The following is a 22786-nucleotide window of genomic DNA, read 5'->3' on the forward strand; positions in this document are numbered from 1 at the left end:
TGTGTATTATCATTGCTAACCTGTTACATTTATATCCTTACGATTAGTGTACTGTATTACTTATTTCTTTAATAAAACTTTATTAGTTCCAGTAATCCAGATTCCAACGAGCGTTCCATTTCTGCTGGTTTGGCAACCCAGTTACAGGGTACGTAACATAAGTAACAGAAATTTTGACTAGGGGTGCCCAAACTTTTGCATGCCACTGTACCAACTGTACCACTCAAGTGGATAAAGTGTGAAATTATCCACTAAGGTAAGAAGAATTCGTTTTTAAAAAGAAAACATTAGTAAGCATTGGTATCTGATAGATTTGAAGGACATTAATCATTGACAAAGGGTAACATGTAGGTATTGCAAGCAATTAGATAGGCAAATCAGGGAAAATGAAAGCTAGTTTGCCATCTGAGTGGTTGTAACCAACAAGATACAATCAGGTGCTGCCACTCAAACTTGCTTTGCTATTCAACCACTTTACCTCCATATCTCCATATCCTTCAATCTCCCAAGATGCCAAATTTATCTAGTTCACTGCTTGGATCTAGTTTATATACTAGGAATCTGACAGCATTCCAAGTTAAACTGTTTTGGCTAATCTCAACAACATTTAAATTCCTCAGAACTAAATGGATCATCTTTGAAACAAGTTTCTGTTATGCATTTGCTGATATACTGGTCAAAGTATCGCTTTTATTCAGATCTCTGTGAAATATTCCCACTCACAATGTCTGACCTTTATCATTGTCCTTCTTCATGATCCTATTACCCTTGATAATTTCTTTATTATCAGGGTTACAACACCAATTCCCCAAAATAATTTCTGTCTTCAGAACAACTCATAGCCTTGCACATTTATTTCCCAACTTTGGTCTTCTTGCAACCATGACTCTGCAATGACAATTAATTAAAGCACATTTATGTCATTAGTGCCACTAATTATTTAATTTGTTCCATGCTGTGAATTTTGATCTTCTATTAATGTGTCCAAAATTTGACTCTTTTAATCTACTGTTGTGGTGTTATAATTTAATTCTGACAACATGATACCCTTATCTAAATGACTAAACTATTCTTTTCCTTAGCAACACTGCCTATCATTCCAAATTTCCACTAACTTGAAAGCTTTACTCAGCATTTTTTTTATTTTCAAGCACTATCTATAGCCCCTGTTTTTCAATTGGACACTGGTTCTAGACAAGTTTGAATGGAGTTTTATCTAATGGAACAGCTCTTTCTGTGGGGAAAATGAGATTACACATTCTGGAAGGAAAGGGCAGATAATTGTTACTACCACTACAACGAAATTTATATTTACATGAACTGAGACTACAAAATATATTTTTACAGAGGGATATGTTGGCTCCAGTACATAAAAGTGAATAAATAGCATGCACGTCAGCAAGCCATTAGGAAAGCCAGTGGAATGCTGAACTTTATTGCATGAGGTATGGTGTGTAGAAGGCAGTTTTGATGCAAGTTTATGGGGTGTTGGTGAAACTGCAGCTGGATGGAATGCTATGCACAGTTTTGGTGTCCACACTTAAGCACTGGAGGCAGTACACAGAAACTTTACAAGGTAGATTCCAGGGATGCAGGAGATGAAGAATAAGGTTGGTTGGGCCTATAATCACAGAAGTTTAGAATAAGAGATGATCTTAGTCTAAATTCTGAAGATTCTGATCAGGATTTACAAGGTGGATGCTGAAAGAACAACTCCCCTAAGTGGGAGTATCTAGAACTAAAGGGCATAATTTCAATACAAGTAGTTGCGATTAGAAATGGAGGAAGTACTTTCTCAGAAAGTCATTAATCTTTAGAATTGTCTATTCCAGGTAGCATTCAACCACAGGCATATAATCAGGCATGTGTGCATTGACCCCTTCCTGAAATCAATGACCAGCTCTTCTGTTTAACTGACACCGAGTGAAAGGTTGTTGTCATGACAACACACCACTAGGCTATCTCCTTCTTGTACTCTGACTCATTTGAGATTCTGACCACTACTGTGGCATCACCTGCAAACCTGTGGAAGGAGTTCGAGCAGAATCGGACCATGCAGTTGTGGGCACATAGGGATTAGAGTAGGGCAATGAGGACACAGCCTTGTAGGGCACCAGCGCTGTTGCCAGCAGAGGTATTGCTGCCTTTCTTTACTAATTATGTTGGTTAGGAAGTCAAGGATACAACTTTTAAAGGTAGTGTTGAGTCCTAGGCTTAAGAGTATGGAGACAAGTTTACTTGGAATTATTATATTGATGGTGGAGCTGTAATCAATAAACAATAGTCTAATATAGGTGTCTTTACTGTCCAGATGCTTCAGAGATGCGTGTAGGCCATGGAGGTGTCATCTGCTCTGGAACTGTTCCAGTGGTAGGCAAATTTCAGTGGGTTGAAGCTGTCCAGGAGGCTGGAATTGATAGTCTTTGAACTAGACTTGCCCTGCCAGTATAGTCTGATACCTACCATTAATAAGGCCAAGAGGTTTGAAAGAAGCTGTTGGAGTAACAGTGTTCGTTGAATCAATGAAATTAAGAGATGCACAGAACAAGCCTGAGAGAACATTAGTCAGTTCCTTCCAGGTAGTGTCAACACTGTAAGAAAAAAGTGTAAATATAACTGATCTAAAATTGTACATTTAGTTCTTAATGCACAAGAAAATATATCACAATCAAACCTTTGGATGCGTGTGAAAATCGTATCACCTTTACGCTCTGGCATTAATTTTAAGGTGGTGATAATATACACATGAAAACCTACTCCACACACCACTTAGAACCACATTTAATGCACACCCAATGGTACAGTAATCAGACGTGCCAATTTACACCAAATGGCGGCTAACCCTGTATTTCAGGTTTCTGCCCATTAAGAACTGATGAACTGATGTCACATCAGACTTCTGAAGTGTCAAAATATTCATGCATCAGCTAACACTAAATTCAAAGTCAATATTCAGAAACAAAAGGTCAATATGCAGCCCTGGTTTACTATCCAGTGTTACAGAATGTTCAATTTAGTGTTAATAACTGTGATTAATAATATAAAACCTGTTTAGAATTATAAAGCATTTTGCCAAGCCAAAGGAAGTTTTCTGCAAGTAGCATCTCTTGGCCAAATGAAAGGAGTTCAAAACATAACAGCAATTCTATTCTTAATTGCTTTCTTAAATATCTGACTAACTAACTGAAAACCAAATACATTTCCTACAATAGGCTATGACATTCAATGACAAGTAACAAGATGGACAAGTTATCAGACCACATTAATGTTCAACAAGGGGCTGATGAAGGTCTTTGACATGAAGGATTAACTAGTTTCTCATTCCACATGTTATTTGACAGGCTGCGCTCTTCCAGTGATGGTTAGCATCTTGAGGAGAGGAGCAGAAGAGGGCTATGCACAACTGCAAAATCTGTGTGGTGCTCCAAACAGCCTGTCCGTAGCTTCAGTAGGATTACAACGTTGACACAGTAGACAACTGCATTTGCTACTTTATTGGCACGTATATGTGAGGATGCACATTAGACACTTGTATATTTCCATACGACTTACAGAGCTTATGTTCATTCTCAGCTATTTAATTCCCTAACCTACTTAAAGCCCATAATTTCACCACCAGCCACATACAGAAGGGGGAGGAAATCAGAACACAACGGGAAACCCGCATGGTCACATGGAAAAAGTGTAAATTCCACTCAGACACGCAACAGATTCTGCAAGTCCACAGTAACAAATACAAAATGCTGGAGGAACTCAGCAGTTCAGACAGTATCTATGGAAAGGAATCAACAGTCAATGCTTTGGGCTGAGACCCTTCATTGGGTCCTGATGAAGAATCAAACCCAGGTCAATGAAGCTGTGAAACAGCGACAATATCTTCAGCTGAGAAGAGTTAGAGGTCAGAATTTACTGTTCGTTCAGATACCCTGGCCTTAACCTCCCATTATAAATTCCTGTGAAACGAGGAAAGGAAAACAACACTCAAGCTAGTAAGGACACTACAGCCCCTCCAAAAATCCAGAGAGCAACAGCTTACATTACAAATTTGAACTTTAAAATGTATATAGGAAAACCAACAAGCAGCACACAAAAATACAATACTCATTTAAAGGTATGTAAGCACACAAAATACAAGGGTTTAACACACTGTCACATCAAGACAGCTTGCCACTTACTCTGTAACCGACGGCTGAAACCAGACCCAGAGCTCTGCCCCTGGTGGGGCTTGAAGGAAAGGCTGCCCCCACGCCGCCCGCCTCCAGAAACCGTGACTGAAAGAAAGGTGCAGCTCGCGCACAGCAAATTTGGAGAGTACTTGCCCCAGTGACTTCGGAAAGAGTCTGTAATGAGAGACTGCAGACACAGCCTGGATATTAATATCAGTTGCACGAATATACAGCAGTGTAGCATTATCGCTTCATTCAGTGTGGTGATTTACTAATAAGCAGAAACAACACCAAACCTAAATACCTTTAAATGAGAACTCAGCAGCAGAGGAAATGGTGTAACCATTCCTACACAGTGCTTCTGGATCATGAATAACTTGCTTCCACTGTGGTTTTGTGGTGATTGATGCCAATGGGAGAAATCACAGGTTCTTTATCTGATGAAGCAGTGGTGACTACAGGGGTTATTTTGTGAGTAGTGCACTCTTGTCATTCCTTGCACAAGACCATAGTGAAAGCTCTCTTTTCACTTTGAGTGGTCTCAGGAATCAGTGGGGACGGTGAATTTATTCAAGGATGCTTTGCGAATGTGGGCAGCATAGTGGCTCAACTAATGGAGCCACTGTCTCACAACATCAGAGACGGGGGTTCAATCCTGCCCTTGCATGCTGTCTTAGTGGAGTCTGCACACTCTCACTATGACTGGATGTGTTTCCCCATTGTTTTCTTTTCCTCCTGCATCCCAAAGAAGTACAGACTGGTCAGTTAACTGGCCATTTCAAATTGCTGTAGTATATTATCTGGGGCGGTGGATATTGATGGGAGTGTTGGGTGAACAGAAGATGGGATTGATATAGTTTTAGACTAAAATGGTTGCTGATCAGTTCAGACTCATGCACCAATAGAACTGTCTCCTTGCTTTTATAGTTCTGTATTTACTTCTTTGAAAGTATTCCTCTATCAGTCTGGTAACCTCTACAATGATAGAGCTGGGATATATATATCACCCACTGCCTACCTCCTAACATTCCACTCTCCACCCACAGAATCTCCCCTCTCACCCCCACTACCAGACTCTCCACACCTCCCCCACCACTACAGACATTCCCCACCATCACAGATCCTGCCTGACAACAACCTCCCGACCTCCCTATGGATGCCCTCCGCCCGTACTCCTTCCGCACTGTCCCTCCGCTACAGTTGGCCGAAACTCACCCCGGCTCCGGCTTCCGTCTCCTCGCCCCGGCTCCACGTCCCAACGGCTGCGGAACTGAAAGCTGGCCGCCACATCGCCGGAGCCGAGCGGCTTCAGCACCAGCTCCTCCTCGAAGCGGTCCCGCTGTGCACAGTGACCCTGCTCCGGCTGCAGGGCCCAGCCAGCCGCCGCCAACAGCCCAGCGGCGACCAGGAGCCTACAGCCCGGGACTGAACTAGGCCCCATCGCCATGGGAACCGCCAGCGCCGGTGCACCTCTTCCGGGCGGACAGGATATTGCGTCATGTCCAGGGCAAGTCCAAGACAGTCCTCGGCGCCCAGTGGTGGAGTGATAGGTGTTGCTCCTTGTGAGAGGAGGGTCTAATCAGTCGTCGGTATCTGCAATTAGGGACCAATACTGTACCTCCTTCTGAGCAATCGATAGGGAATCAGGAATCGACAGTGGGCCCTGTGAACCGATATCGATTGCTCTTCTCCCCATGTTTTCCCTTATCCCTGTGCCTCTTTCACCCCTTCTCTTTCCCTGCCTAACGCCATCACCCTCATCCCTCTAATTTCCTTTATTCCTTGGTGTACAGTATTGTCCACCATCAGAGTCCTTCTTCAGCTCTTTGCCTTACCCACCTGTCACCTCCCAGGCTTCCCCACCTCTCACCTGAATTCACTCATAACTCGGCAGCCGCTGCTCCTTGCCCTCCCCACCCTTGCATTCTGTTTTCTACACCCTTTTTGTTGAAATGTGTTGCGGGTTGCCGCAGCACATTCTCAAGTGTTGGTAACGCTGTCTGTATCTTGTTTTACGGCGGTTGGCATCCAGCTTAATGGTGCATTACCGCCACCCTCTGCTCCAGAATGTGTACTAGACATATATTCTAAATCCCTTCACCCAATCGTGCACGCGCACAAACACACACACACACACACACACACACACACACACACACACACACACACACACACACACACACACCCCCCTACACTTTACCCTCCCATCTTTGACCATCCTAGTACCCTATTCCTGTTTATTCGTCATATCCTATAAAAAACCCCTGTACCCCTTAAAAACGCTAAAAATACCCGGACTTGTGCTCTCTCACCCATGCCCAGCAACCCTTTTAATGTGAATTCCTGCAACCCCAACTCCCTTAGTTTAATTCTCATCATCTCTCTCTGTATCCCATACTTCCTGCAACACAAAACTACATGTTCTGCTGACTCCTCTTCCTGACATTCCTCACACAATCCTGTCTGGTGTTTCCCTATCATTTTCAATGTTTCGTTTAATGCACAATGCCCCAGCCTTAACCTAGTCCACACAATTTCCTCTCTTCTGTTTCCATTACCTACCCTAGTAACTGCAACACTCTGTTGTATTTGATATAAATGCCTCCCTTTCCCCTCCCTGTCCCATCTTTCTTGACACATTTGGTTGACTTTTTCCCAGATTACACACTTACCCTCTGCTTTACTGATACTAATGTGCATTTCCACATTTTCTTTCTTTAACGCCCTCTTTGCCAACTCATCCACCCTCTCATTCCCCTTCACCCCTACATGTGCTGGAACCCATAGAAATTTTACCTGACCTCCCTGATTTGCAATTCTTGTAACTAACTGAAGAACTTCATAAGGTACATCTTGCCGACTATTTGTGTAAAAAGACCTTAAACTTGCTAGAACTGAGGATGAATCTGAACATATCAATGCTTTGACTTGTCTGGCTTTCTGCACCCATTGCAACGCAACCAACACCGCCAGCATCTCCACTGTAAACACCCCTAACTTATTAGATGTTCTTCTGCTGATTCCAATTTCTTTTACTGGTATTACCACCCCAAACCCTGTCACTCCTGTTTCAGGTTCCTTCGCACCATCCGTATAAATGTGAGTATAATCACTATACTTTTCCATCACATGACAGTTAAATGCATTTACCAAATCTGTTTTATATCTTTCTTTCCTTTTTACCTCTAACAAATGCCAGTCTATGTCAGGCCATACAAGCTTCCATGGAGCTACAACCGGATAAACTACTGAAGGACTTATCCTCAGATCAAACACTCCACATTATTTCGCGATATCATTCCCTACCCGACTAAAGGTATCCCTCTGAAACCTCCCATTTTCCCAGCACTCCTGCAACACTCCTTTAGTAGGGTGAGAATCATTGTGCCCCTGCAAGTTAGCCCAGTAGTTTGCCATCAGTTGCATCCTTCTTAGTTCCAAAGGCATTATTCCCATTTCTACCTGTAGGGCTGACACTGGTGACGTTTTAAAAGCCCCACTGCACACTCTCAAGGCCTGAGCCTGAATCACATCCAGTTTCCTTATAAGAGACCTAGTTGCTGATCCATATACTATATTTCCATAATCCAATACAGATCTCACTAAAGCCACATACATTCTCTTCAAAGCTGAACAACTTGCTCCCCATTCCCTACCAGTCAAACATCTCATCACATTTATTACTTTTTTACATTTCTCCTCAACTTTCCTGATATGGTCTGCCCATGTTAATCGTGAATCAAATATAACTCCCAGAAATTTAAATGATGCAACCCTTTCTAATTCAACCCCATACATCCTTAACTTCTTCCCTACCTCAACCCTTTTCCTGGTAAAAAATACAGTTTGAGTTTTATCTACTGAAAATCTACATCCCCAATCATAACCCCCCTCCACCACTTCATCAATTGCTTCTTGTAGTTTCCTGATTATATGGTCCATGTTCCTGCCTCTTTTCCACAAGGCCCCATCGTCCACAAACAGTGACCTACCTATATCCACTGGTACCTTTGTGAAGACATCATTGATCATAATGATGAAAAGTAACGGGCTAATCACACTACCTTGCAGTGTGCCATTTTCCACTATGTACTGTTTTGATAATTCTGATCCAATCCGAACTTGAATTTTTCTACCAAACAAAAAATCTTTAATCCAATTAAAAACTCTCCCACCAACCCCCATCTTGTGCAGTTTAATTAATCATCCTTCTTTCCACATCATATCATAGGCTTTTTCAATGTCAAAGAACACTGCCACTACTGACTCTCTATTTGCCTGGGCCTTCCTTATTTCATTCTCTAACATAATCACCGAGCCCATGGAATTCCTTCCCTTTCTAAAACCACTCTGATAACCTGCCAGCATTCCCCTTTTCTCAAGCTCATATAATAACCTTTCTGTTATCATCCTTTCCATTATCTTACATATACTTGATGTTAATGCAATTGGTCTGTAGCTAGTGGGTTTTGACAGATCCTTGCCAGGCTTCCTTATTGGAATTACTACTGCTTCTTTCCATGCACTTGGTAATCTTCCCTCCTCCCACACTCTGTTATAAAAATGCAGCAACTTCAAGAGCGCTCCTTCTCCTAGATTTTTTAGCATCACAGAGCATATCAGATCTTTCCCTGGGGAGGTTGGTCTCGATCTCTTTATTGCTCTCACCATTTCTGCTAATGTAAATGGATCATCAATTATATCATCTGTTCCTTCCCTCCTGCTTAACACACCTGGGTGTTTGCTCATTATTCTTTCCCTTCTTCTTCTCCCTTCTTCAGACAAATTTTCTGAACTGTGTATCGGTATAAATGACTTGGCCATGACCTCAGCCTTATCCCTACTGGAGACTGCAGTTTCCTCCTCAGATATCATTACTGGATATTCCCATTCCCTTCCATCTCCTCCCATCCTCTTAATCATTCCCCATATCTCTCCCACAGGTGTTGTTCTTCCTACCTTGTCGCAAAAACTCCTCCAACTTGCCCTTTTAGCTTGACGTGTAGTTCTTCTCAGCACTGCCTGTGCTTTCTTATATTGAACCAAATGCTGCATATTATGGGTTCTTTTAACTAGCCTGAATGCTCTATTTCTGTTTTTTACAGCCTGACAACATTCCTCTGTCCACCATGGTACCAGTTTTCTATTCATCCTATTTTTACTCCTAGGTCTAGATCCTTCTGCTGCCATGATAATTGCTGAAGTCACCTGACTGTTTAATTCATCTACATTTCCAGAAATATCAATCTTTGTCAACCCTTCTTCACTCAATTTCTGGAACTTACCCCAATCTGCTTTTTCAAACACCCACTTTGGGGTTCTGCCACCTGGTCTTACTTCAACTCTTTCACCCACTGAACACAAAACTGGGTAGTGATCACTGCCTACTGTTGAAGCAGTCCAAACTCCCCAGTTACTAATGCCAGCCAAGGTATTAGACACTAACGTAATATCTAACACTGACTCAGTTCCTGTTGTTATATCTATCCTTGTGCTGCTACCATCATTCATACACACCAAATCCCTTTCTTCCATCAAATCTTCAATTACCTTTCCATTTGGATCTGTAATCTGATCCCCCCATGTTGTGCTATGAGCATTGAAATCTGCACACCACACTACTTTATGTCTGTTTTGTCCTTGTATCTTTAATAGGCTGTACAAATCCAACCTTTTACATGGATTGTAGTAGTTAATTATAACCACTCCCTCCCCTCTCTCCCACACTTCCACCACTATGTATTCCTGATCATCTCCTTTTTCCAGTACCCTATATGGTATACCTTGCTTGATTAACATAGCACAACCCCCTCCTCCCCCAAGATTTCTATCTTTCCTTATCATTGTATACCCATATACCACAAAGTCTAAAGTTGGTTTCAACCAAGTTTCCTGAATATACACTACATCCGGTTTTACAACCATTTCTTTAATAAAGTGCTTGAATTCCTGGCTATTGGCCAGTAAGCTCCTTGCATTCCATTGTAAAAGAATCACCATAATTAGTATTAACCAACACATGACACTTCCTGGCTTGACTGATTACTGAGGTTCTCCCTCACTTCCTCCCATGTCAGTCCTACCAACCCTAAATGGTTTACTGCTGCTTTTACCACCAGCTGAATTTTGTCACTTTTTGACTTTACCTCAGCCGTACTATTAATCACTCCTGCAATGAATGTTACTAGAGCCTTTTTGTCTACATAAATCCTGTCATTTGTTCTTTGTTGCATCTCTCGTATCCCTATTGCTCCCTGTTCATTAGGAGCATTATTCTGTTCTCTTGACGTTCTTACAGCTTCTGCATAAGTGATCTTTCTTTTCACTCTTATTTCTTGAATTTTAGTCTCCCGTCTGACAACCTCACACCCACTATATGCAATATTATGAGCTCCTCCACAATTGCAGCATTTTGGTTGAACTCCTGTTCCGCACTTTCCATATTCATGATCACCCCCACATCTAGCACATCTCCTCGGCCTTTTACAGTTTTTAACCACGTGTCCAAACCTTTGACAATTATAGCACCTCAGTGGTTTTGGCACATACACCCTTACTGGGTAGCTCATGAAACCCAGGAATGCCTTCCTGGGCACTCTTTCTTCTTCAAAGTCAATCAATACTGACTCACTTTCCTTTTTCACTCCCTCCTTTGTTGTTTTCAGTCTTTGAACATTTATTACTTTCCCTCCTTTGATATTCCTCTTTATCTCCTCCATATTTATACTCATTGGTATCCCCGTGATCACTCCTTTACAACCACTATTTTGTGCTCCCACCCTCCCAGTGTATTCCACCTTGCATTTTCCTATCTCTTTTAGCTTGAGTGCTTTCTCGAGTTGTTCCTCATTCACACATCTTACCAATAAGTTGCCATCATTAAGGACTTTTGCAAATACTATTTCCCCTATCTTATTTGTCAGAGTTGTTGTTAGTACAAACGGGTTAATTTTCTTCTTATGTCCCTGAGCCTTCTCATTAAACCTAATTATGACAACACCTCCTCTCTGAGCTTGTTCATCTTCCTCACTTTCAGAGCTTTCTCCACTATCATTTCTTATTCTTTTATTCCCCTTGTCTTGGTTTTTATTCACCCGACCCCTCACTACCTCCTCATTCCCTTTATTTCTCCCTTCACAATAATCCACCTCTCCCCAGCTGCCTACATCTGATCTCAAGTCCCTATCCCTCTCCTTCTCCACTTTCTTTCCCTCAACCCCCCCTCTTATCTTGTCCGCCATTACCGGACCCACACGACCCCCTCCCAGCATTTTCCATTCCTTCCCCACTCTCTTTCCCTCAACAGGTCCCAAACCACATTCATGCATCAAGCAAAACACAGCCAGCTTCCAGTCGAGCCAATTCCCTCCGCTCGTCGTTCGCACTTCTCTTTCGCACTGATTGCCTGTCTGCCATCCGCCCCAACTCATGTTGTTAACGCAAACGATGCACCTCACTTTATGTTTTGATGTGCACGTGACAAATAATCTTGCATCTTTCTTTCCCGTTCTGATGAAGGGTCTCAGTCCGACTCTTAGATAGGTGCATGGGTGGTAGAAAAATAGAGGGCTATGAAGGAGGGAAGGGCTAGATTGATCTTGGAGATGGTTAAAAGGTTGGCAATACATTGTGGGCTGAAAAGGCTGTACTGTGCTGTAATGTTCTGTGTTTTATGAAACATTGAATGTCCATTTCCCTCCATGGATGCTGCTTGACCTGCTGAGTTCTTGCAACATTGAGAGCCCATGATTAGGCTAAGGTTAATTTGAGGGTTGCTGGGCAGTGTGGCTCGAGGGGCTACAAGTGTTTGGGAATCAATATCAATCCTCAGGATCCCCACATTAGTTCCTGGGAATTGTTCTCCATTGCAGAGGACATCAATTCACATTCAATAGACAAAAGTTGGAATTGGAAATGTTTTATTGTTAAACATACAAAGATATAGTGAAAAGCTTCTCCTGCATACTATTCGTACAGATTGCAACAGTGCATTGAGGCAGTAGAAGGGAAATCAAGAACAGAACGCAGAATAAAGTGTAACAGCTACAGAGAAAGTGCAGTGTAGGTGAAAATAATGTGCCGAGCCATAACAAGGTGAATTGTGAAGTCAAGAGTCTATCTTACTGTTCCAGAGAACCATTCAATAGTCTTATAATGCAGGGTAGAAGCGGTATTTGAGCCTGGTGGTATGTGCTTTCAGGTTTTTGTTTCTTGTAGGGAAGGGGGAAGAGAGAACGTCCCAGGTGGATGGTATCAGTTACAGAGAGCCTGAGTTATAGGGAGAGGTTGGTCTTTATTCTTTGGAATGTAAGAGAATGAGAGCCAATGTTATAGAAGTATTTCATATTATGAGAGCCACAGAGGTTAACAATCTTTTCTGCAGGGGAGGAGATTCCAAAACTGAAGGGCATAGATAAAGTGTGAGAGGGGAAGACTTAAAAGGGAGTTGAGGGGTAACTTTTTCATGCAGGAGGTGGTGAGTACATGAAATGAGCTGCCAGAAGTGGCAGGTACAAAAGTACCATTTAAGAAGCGCTTGGATAGGTACATGGAAGGGCAGGGCTTAGAGAGATGTGGGCAAAACACAGGACATTAACTGAGTGGGCACAGAGGTCAGCATGGACTGCTTGGGCAGAAGGGCCTGTATTTGTGTATTGTTCTGTGGCTCTGAATACAGATACTAGTCGTCAATATTGGTAATTTAACCTGTTCCTGAGAGATCTCTGTCAATTACCTGTCAAGGCCCAGTATCAATAAAGAGGAATTGACATCATAGAGTGTACAGCACAGAAAAGGGCCCTTCAGCACGCCATGTTCATACTGACTTTTTTTTGCCTAGAAAGGAGCTTTTGCCTGTATTTAGGTCTTCCTGTGCCCTACCTATTTAAGTGTCTGACTAAACATCTTTTCAACATACTGTAAGTGATTACATGTGACCTCATCACCATCTGTGCAAAGGAGTTCCAGATATCAATCACTCTGTGTGTAAAAAAAAATTCTCAAATCCTATTTAAAGCTCCTTTCTCTCACCTATGCCTTATTGTGTTTTGATCGCCTTCTAGGGGAAATAGTTTCTGAGACAGAAGAGACTGCAGATGCTGCAGTCTGGAAGAACAAACTGACCTTGGAGGTCAGATAGCACCTGTGGAGGGAAATGGATAACTGATAGTTCAGGCTGAGATCCTGACTGTCCTGTAATTTTATGCCTGTTTTGCCTACCTTCCTCAGGTCACCCTCAGCCTCCAGTCCAAGGAAAACACTGTGAGTGCCGCGGTAGTGTAGTCAGCGCAACACCATTACAGCTTGGAGCAGTCCAGAGTTCAGGATTCAATTCCGGTGCCAGCTGTAAAGGAGTCCATGGAATACGTGGGCTTTTCCTGGGTGCTCTGGTTTCCTCCCTCAGTCCAAAGACCTACCAGTAAATTGTCCTGTGATCTTGGTTAGGGTTCATCGGGTCTGTCGGGCGCTGCTCGGGCAGCGTGGCTTGAAGGGTCTACTCTGTGCTGCATCGCTAAATAAAATAAAAAAGATTTCTAACAGGTCTGTCCCCATAACTAAAGTCCTCCGATCAAGGCAGTATCCTGGTGAATCTCCTCTGCACTCTCTCTTGTGAAGGCACACCCTTCCTATGGTGGGCCAACCACAACTGCACGCAGCCCTCAAGGATTTGTAAAGTTCATAACACTCCAGCTTTTATATTCTATGCTCTGATCAATGAAGACAAGCACACCATATGCCTTCTTCACCAACCTATCTACCTGTGTTGCTACTTTCAGGAAACTATAGACCTGAACCTCTGTTCCTCAACATCGCTTAGTGCCCTACTATGTACTTGATTTGTCCGACCCCTATTTAATTTCCCAAAACGCACCACCTCAGACTTGTCAGGATTAAATTGAATCTGCCAAGGTTCTGCCCAATTCTCCATCTGATTTATATCCTGTTGTAGCCTAAGATAACCATACTGGTTATCCACAACACCAGCAATGTTTGTGTTACACACAGACTTTCTGATATCTCCTACACATCCAAGTTATTAACATATATGGGAAATAACAAGGGTCCCAGCATTAGCACCTGCAGTACAACGGTGCTCACATGCCTCCTGTCAGAAAAACCTCTGTCTCCATCATTCAACCAGATTTGGGTCCCAGTAGCCAGATCATCCTTAACCTTAACCTTCTGGACCAACCCACCACGTGGAACTTCCATCAAATGCCTCACTAAAATTCATTTAGACAATACCCACCACCCTGCCTTCATCAGTCTCCTTTCGGTAGCACAGTCATGTAGCGGTTAGCACAATCACTTTTACAGCTTCAGTGATCACCATTCAGGGTATGATCCCCACCACTGTCCGTACATTCACTCTGAGACCGTATGGGTTTCCCCTGGGTGCTCCAGTTTCCTCCCACATTCCAAAGACATGCAGTCAGGGTTAGACAGTTGCGGGTAAGTTATATTGGCACCAGAAATGTGGCAATATTTGCCCAGCACAATCCTTGGAAAGTGTTGATTATTGACACGAAGCGTTTCACCATATGTTTTAATGTCCATGTGACGAATAAAGCTATTCTTTTTCTTTTACCTTTAACTTTATCTCCTCAGGACGTTCAGTCAAATTAGTGAGAAGGGACTTTCCCCATACAAAGCCAAACAGACTACCTGTGATCAGACTCTGCCTTTCCAAATGTAATTAATTTTATCCCTTAGGATTTTCTTCCATAATTTCCCTCTGACTGACATAAGCACCAGCTAATGGGCTAGCATCTGCTGACATCTCCTCCTTTAGAATGCTGACCTTATCCAGATACAGTCCTGAACTCACCATCTCCCATGTTCTTCTTCAGCTGAGCACAGGTGCCAGGTATTCATTTGGGAACTTGCCAACCTACCTTGGCCCTACACGTAGATTATCCTTTTGGTCTCTAAGGGAACCCCTTCCCTGGCCACCCTTTTGCTCCTGATACACTTGTGGAATGTCAATGGGAACAGTTACTGAGAGCCCAGTGTCAACAATAGGGGGTGGATATCAATCATAAGGACGTCCACCCTGGTTACCAAGTCAATATTGTAGCGTGGACGAAATTACCAGAGAGACAGAGTCACTGGTAGATACAAAGCAGTTTCTTTATTCGACACAACAAGCTACAGCAGGCATCTTACGGACAGAGTTGCTTTCCGCAGAAAGGTCTGCTGGCTAAATGTGGGCTTGATATTTATATGCTAAACACAAAGGCAATCGCTACTTAAAAAAGCTACAGACAATGCTTCCTATTGAAGCTACATACAAGCATCACACCTTAGGATTTCATCTTTTCCTTCTGAAGCCAACATGTCTGGGTTGGTATCCACAGCCTTTAGTTCAATCCACAATACATTTATTTGGCATTTCCCGTGCTAACGTAGAAGACAATTAATATTTATAATGTATAGATAATACTGTCTTCGAAACTACAGCATCAGGCACCAGAAGCGTTTGGTATTTACACCTTTTAGGAAGCCCAATGTGGTGGACTCAATCCACAGTCCTTTGTCAAACAGTTAAAATGGAAGTCTGGTGGCCAAAGTCATTAAGTGTAAACAAATCATCTACCCAAAAGGAAATCCACTCTAACAAATATAACTCAATGCAGCATTAGATTCCAATTACTGAGAGAAGAATATCAATTATTAGAAGTCCATAACTTGAGAAACAGCACCTCATCAGCTATCTGCAATGATATAGCCTTCTGGAGTCAATAATGTAGCAAAGTTAATTGTAATCTGTAAAAATAACTCAAATTTTCTACTTTCACAGACACTGCCAGATTTTCCTGTAGGTTTCAGCTCTGACCAGAATTTCACAGTGTTTCCGTATCCCTGTGTTTGTTTCCTTCCAATCTATCAACCAGCTGGCTTCATAAACAGCACGTCACCATGGCAACCTAAACCTCACCCTATCAAAGATGTCCTCTTTGTCTTATCCATCTCTACCCACTCCATCTGCAACTTGAGAAGTAACATGTTTTCTCATTTCACCAGTTCCGATAAAGAGTCCTTGACCCTCAACTCTCTTTATCTCTCCGCCAGTGCTGCCTGATCTGCTGAGTGTTTCCGGTGTTTTCTCTTTCTCCTACAAGATATCTGTTAGCGAGGGATGGGTGTTCTATCAGCTACTGTACCTAAAGACTGATATCACTGGGAACCATTAACAGCTACTGAGAAACCAATATTAGTTACAGTTGTCAGTAATAGAAAATCAATATTAGTCACTGGGAATTAAAGGCATTCTACGTAAACAGGATCTAACATGGGATTTGTGTTAAATCTTCAAATATTCAGCAAATTTATAACAAGAATTGAATAAAACAGTTTTAAAGAAAAACATGAAATGACAGCCATTACATCTAAGGCACTGAATTTGAAGGCAATCATGTATAGCTGTACAAAGCTTAATAAGTCCACACTTGGAAATCTACAAGGAGAAATACCTTGGCTTTGGAGAATGCAGTTTAGAAGAGAACACAACAGAAAGATACCTGGCCCATCTTTACAAGAAATGACCCAAACTAGTGTTGCAAAAGGCTAACGGTTTTTTTGATCAATGTGTTCACTGTAGTAATGTTGTGCAGTCTAGAACAATGAAACACTGCCTGAGAATTTGAAGGAGGCCTTTCAAAAGTGAAATTAGGAACATAACAAGAAATAGGAGCAGAAAACCATTCAGCCCTTCAAACTGCTCTGTACTTTCAACAAGATCATGTCTGATCTTCCACCTCAGTACTTGTTTTCTGCCTTGTCCAAATATTTATTTGATTCTGGTCAAGTGCAAAACTCTACTTATCACTGTTGAGTGCAATCATTGATAGATCCTCCAGAGATTTCTGGAAAAGAGATCAAATTCTGCTTGAGGAAATATCTCCTCACTTCAGTCCTAAGTAGCCTATCTCTTGTATTGAGACTGTAATCCCTGCTTCTAGGTTCTTCAGTAAGGGGAAACAACCTTTCAGGATCCAGCCTTTCAAATTCACTAAGGCTTTTGTACATATCACCTCTCACCCTCTGTACTCTTGAGAAAAGAGGCCAGTTTTGGCTCAAAAGATGGACACACTATCTCAAAAACAAATCTAATTATCCTCACTGAACTTCCTCTGTGGTGGTTGTCCATCGTGTCCAATGATGACAGGAAACCTGTGCAGGGGAGATTTTAAAGTGGAAAAGCCATTCCACTCTCTCGACCTTGGAAGTCTGGATCCAGTGGTACCAACAAGTGTCACAAACTAGGCTCTTCCTTGATTGAGATGAATGACTTTTTCTGTGCCTAGTCATGCCCTTCGATCTTCACGGAGCATTGCAGAGCCACTTTTCCTGGCTGTTTGATCAAACTTCCTCCACATTTTAGATCAGGAGATCAAAACTATACTGGCGGGAGGAGGCGATAGCAGCTCACTGTGAATGCGCAGCCCTCTGGTGGAAAATGATATTGTATCCGTTAAATAGGGGCCATGGACAATTCTGATTTGATGGAGACGGACATGAAAGCACAGAGGAACATCTGGAAAAATTTCTGAAATGCTCGTTCGCTGCTGTCGTTACTGCGCGGTGGGGAATCTTTCGGAGGAAAGGCCTCAAAATTCCCGGCTTTGCCTGCCATTGACGACCGAGAAGGAGGTCGAATCGTTCGGATAGACATGGTGCTCAGTACTCGGTGTCGGAGATTTGATCAGAGCTCGAAGTTTTCGGATGACTCAGAGTCGGACCGTGGTCGGGTATGGCAGGGAGAGTTTTTCTTCCTTCTCCCGTCCACATGAGATGTGGGACATTTGAGAGACTTTGAACTTTTACTGTGCTCATGGACTTCTTCATCAAGTTATGATATTGTTGCACTGTTGTAACTATATGTTATAATTATGTGGTTTTGTTTTTTTCAGTCTCGGTCTGTCCTGTGTTTTGTGATATCACGCCGGAGGAAATATTGTATCATTTCTTAATGCATGCATTACTAAATGACAATAAAAGAGGACTGCGTGTCTTCATAATCTAAAAAATCTAAGATTCAAGATACAAAATTTTTTATTGTCATTCTTCAGTTCACAAGAGAATGAAATGATTGTTTCTCCAGATCCTACGAAGCATAAAAAACAATAAGCATAAAGAACTCATTAAAAAACACAAATATATTTTATTTACAATACAATCCTATAAAACACAGTTACAAGTAACTGTTATATACGTACTTAGACTGATTCTATATACATAAAGTGACACTAAGTGATGTGTATGTAGTCATGATGGAGGTGGTGGGGGGCCTGACGGTTTGGGGGAAGTAACTTTTTGAGTCTAATGGTCCTGGCGTGGACGCTGTGTTGCCTTGTCCCTGATGGGAGTGGGACGAACAGTCCATAAAAGGGGTGAGTGTGTTCCCCCATGCTATTGCTGGCCTTTTTCTGGCACCTCTCCGTATTTATGTCCTTGACAGGAGATAGACTGGTGCTGGTGATGCACTGGGCAGTTTTAACTATCCATTGCAGAGCCCTCTTATCCACCACGGTGCAGTTTCTCATTACCCACACAATTATGGAGCATGTTAAGATGCTCTCAACTGCTCACCTGTAGAAGGTTGTGAGCATTGATGTGCATAATGCAGCTCTCTTCAGCCTCCTCAGAAAGTAGAGGCACCTCTCTTTTTCTTTCTTTCTCTCTCTCTCCCTCCCTCTACTCCCTCTCTCCTTCTGTCTCCCTCTCTCTCTCCTCCTCACTCTCTCTCCCACCCCCATGCCAAACTGTTATTCTGCCTAGTCCCATCGACTCACACCTACACATAAACCTCCCTACCATTCCCACTAAGGTACTTATACAAACCTCTGTCAAATGTTGCTATCAAACTCACATCCACCACTTCCACTTGCAGCTTGTTCCACAATCACAACATACTCTGAGTGAAGAATATCCTCCTCAGGTTTACCTTAAATATTTCACCTTACACACTTAACCTATGACCTATGGTTCTAGTCTTACCCAATCTCAAAGGAAACAACCTGCTTGCACTTACCCTATCTATACCCCTCATAATCTTGTATCATCATCATCTTCAGGTGCCATGCCCAGTTTGAGCTTTGACTGCCATGGCCCACACAATCCTGTTTCGGGTCAAGTGGATCAATTCATTGGTATTCATTTCCAGTTCTCTGGCTGCTGTCTCCATCATCATTTGTCTTTGTCTTCAATCTTTCCCATAATTACCGTGCATTCTAACTCCTCTGTCCAATGAAGTTATGTTGCCTTTTCATGATCTCATACATTATTTCTCTTTTTGTGTTTGCTCTGTTCATGACATCCTCATCAGATATTCGTTTCGTCCATGATATTCTTTGCACCCTCCTCAAAAACCACATCTCTGCTGCTACAATTCGTTTCCTCATGTTACTAGATATTGCCCAACATTCTGAGCCATATAACATAACTGGATAAACGTAACTTTTCAGTAATCTGAGGCGGGTTGTCATGCCTAGTTTAGTATTGGTCAGTATACTCTTCATTCTCTTAAAGGAGTCTTTTGCCATCCCTATTCTTCTTTTGATGTGCAAGTCACACCTGCCATCTGATGTCACCCAGCTTCCTAAGTAGCAAAATTTCTGTACTTGTTTTATGTCTTCCCCGTTTATTCTCAGCCTGGAGATAGGATTCTCCTTCTTTTTGGACATCACCATACATTCTGTCTTTTTGCAATTGATAGACAGACCAATTTTTGCACTTTCTTCAACAATTATATCAATTAAATTTTGTAGTTCTTCCTCCGTACTTGCAATTAACACAGTGTCATCTGCATATCTGAAATTGTTGATGTTTTCACCGCCAACTTTAATTCCCAAGATGTCTTTTATTTTTTGTAATATTGTAATATTAATCTTGTATACCTCTATCAAATCTTCCCTTCTTCTCCTACACTCCTGAAAATAAAGCCCTAACCTTATTCAACCCTTCCCCATAACTCAGGTCATCAAGCCCGACAACATCCTCATAAATTTTCTCCTTACTTTTTAAATCTTATTGATATCTTTCCTGTGGATAGGTGACCAGAATGCACACTATACTCCAAATTTGGCCTCACCAATATTTTATGCAACTCCAACATTACATCCTAACTCCTGTACTCAATTCTTTGAATTATTAAGGCCAATGTGCCAAAAGCTCTCTTTGCAACCCTGTGACACCACTTTCAGGTTCAGATTCAGATTCTGAACATGAAAGATTCATAATTCAAGGAATTACGAATCCCAGATCTCTTTGTTTTACCACACTCCTCAGTGCCCTATTGTTCACTATGTAAGTTCTACCCTTCTTTGTCCCCCCTAAAGTGCAACACCTCACACTTGTCAGCATTAAATTCCATCTGCCATTTCTCAGCCCATTTTTCCAGTGGGTCCAGATTCCACTGCAAGTTTTGATAGTCTTCCTTACTGTCTATTAAGCTGCCAACCTTGGTGTCATCCACAAGTTTGCTGAACCAGTTAACATTATCATCAGCTTGTTGATATAGATGACAAACATCAATGGGCCCAGCATTGATCCCTGTGGCACACCACTAGGCCTCCAGTCAGAGAGGCAATCATCTACTGCCACACACTGGCTTCTCCCACTAAGCCAACGTTGAATCCAATTTACTACTTCATCCTGAATGTAATTGAACCTTCTGGACTAACCTCCCATGCAAGACTTTGTCAAAGACCTTGTTAAAGTCCATGTCTTTCCTTCATCACCTTTCCTGGTGACCTCCTTGAAAAACTTTATAAGATTGGTTAGACAAAACCTAGCAGTATCGCCTATCCTATATCAGTCCATTTTATCCAAATCCTTATGTATCCTGTCCCTTAGAATGCCTTCCAAATAATTTACCCACTACTGACATCATGCTCACTGGCCTATAATTTTCAGGCTTGTTCTTAGAGCCTTTTTAAAACAATGGAGCAACATTAGCTATCCTCCAGTACTCAGGCACTCCACCCATGATTAAGAACATTTTATAAATACCTCTGCAGTTTCTCCACTAGCCTTCCACAAGGTCCAAGGAGACACCCTGTAGGATCCTGGGAACTTAGCTACCCTAATGTGCCTCAAGAAAGCAAGCACCTCCTTTTCTGCAATCTGGATATGGTTCATAACCCACTACTCTTTTGCCTCAGTTCTATAGACTACATTTCAGTCTCCTAAGTAAACACAGGTGCAAAGAATCCATCCAAGATCTCCCCCATCTCTTTCAGCTCCATTGCTAGATGACCATAGTATTATAGGAAAGATATCCCTATCATTGCAGGGGATTTCAACCAGGCCAACTTCAGAAAGTCTCTGTTTAACTACTACCAACATATCACCTGTGGAACCAGAGGAGCCAACGGACTTGACAACAGTCACAACACCATCAAGAAAACTTGCAATGACATCCCAAGCCTGCACTTTGTAAAGTCTGATCACCTGGCTGTGCTTCTACTCCCTGAGTACAGGCAGAGACTAAAGACTGCAGCACCAATAGTGAGGACCAAGAAGGTATGGTGAAGGGAGGCAGAGGAGCATTTCCAGGACTACTTTGATTTGGTGGACTCGACAATATTCAGGTATTCATCTTCCAATCTGAATGAATATGTCACAGTTGACAGCGACTTCATCATGATCTGTATGGATGAGTGTGTGCCTTTGAGAACATACTAGACACACCCAAACCAAAAGCTGTGAATGAACCAGGAGATTCATAGCCTACTGAGGGGTAGATCCGTGGCATTCAAGACCAGTGATCCAGGTACGACCTACAGAAGCCTATTTTAAGAGTGAGAGAACAATTTGAATTGAAGTTAGATATGGAATTGGTTTCATGTCAGCTCTGACAGGGTTTGCAGGCAATTACTTCCTACAAACCTGATGTCATGAATGGCTGTGATGCTTAATTTCCATATGAGCTCAATGTCTTTTATGCACGCTTTGAAAGGGAAAATAAAGCTACACCTGTGCAAAACCCTGAAGCATCTTGTGGCCCTGTGATCTCTGTCTTGGAGACCAATGTCAGAATATCTTTCAAAAGGATGAACCTTGCAAAGCATAAGCTTTGTTAAGGTGTTCATGGTGTTCTTGATAAGGGCACTGAAAATCTGTGCCAACTAGTTGATGGAAGTGTTTAAGGACATCTTCAATCTCACTGCTGTAATCAGAAGTTCCCATCTTCTTCAAAAGGACAACAATCATACCAGTGCCCAAGAAGAGCAGGTTGAGCTGCTTCAACGACTATTGTCCAGAAACTCTCATGTCTACTGTGCTTTGAGACGTTGGTCATTGCTATAATGAACTCGTGCCTAAGCAGGGACCAGGACCAGCTGCAATTTGCCCATCACCAAAATAGCTCACTGGATCATTGGACAATAGCAATATTTATATCAGACTGCTGTTTATCTTTGAACATCTCAGCATCCAACAGCAGCATACCCTCGGTACGAATCAACGTGCTCCAAACCCTGAGCCTCTGTACCTTCCTCTGCAACTGGATCCTTGACTTCCTCATTGAGAGACCACAGTCAGTGCGTATCAGAAATAACATCTACTCCTCACTGAAAATCAACACTGAAACACCTCAAGGATGTGTGCTTACCCCA

General features: G+C 42.3%; 1 protein-coding gene across 1 annotated transcript in view; it reads right to left on the reverse strand.

Annotated features, from left to right (window-relative positions):
- The window catches only part of pigt (phosphatidylinositol glycan anchor biosynthesis, class T), a 28724-nt gene extending 23062 nt beyond the window's left edge, over positions 1 to 5662 (reverse strand). Inside the window, exons 1-3 of the mRNA XM_072238903.1 lie at positions 5382 to 5662; positions 4176 to 4353; positions 2464 to 2591 (exon numbers count right to left, since the gene is read on the reverse strand). Coding sequence (XP_072095004.1) covers positions 2464 to 2591; positions 4176 to 4353; positions 5382 to 5613 — 538 coding nt within the window. The 5' untranslated portion in view covers positions 5614 to 5662. The remainder of the gene's footprint in view (positions 1 to 2463; positions 2592 to 4175; positions 4354 to 5381) is intronic.
- Positions 5663 to 22786: the final 17124 nt, after the last annotated feature.

The sequence above is a fragment of the Mobula birostris genome, chromosome 2 (genome assembly GCF_030028105.1).
Source record: "Mobula birostris isolate sMobBir1 chromosome 2, sMobBir1.hap1, whole genome shotgun sequence".
NCBI lineage: Eukaryota > Metazoa > Chordata > Chondrichthyes > Myliobatiformes > Myliobatidae > Mobula > Mobula birostris.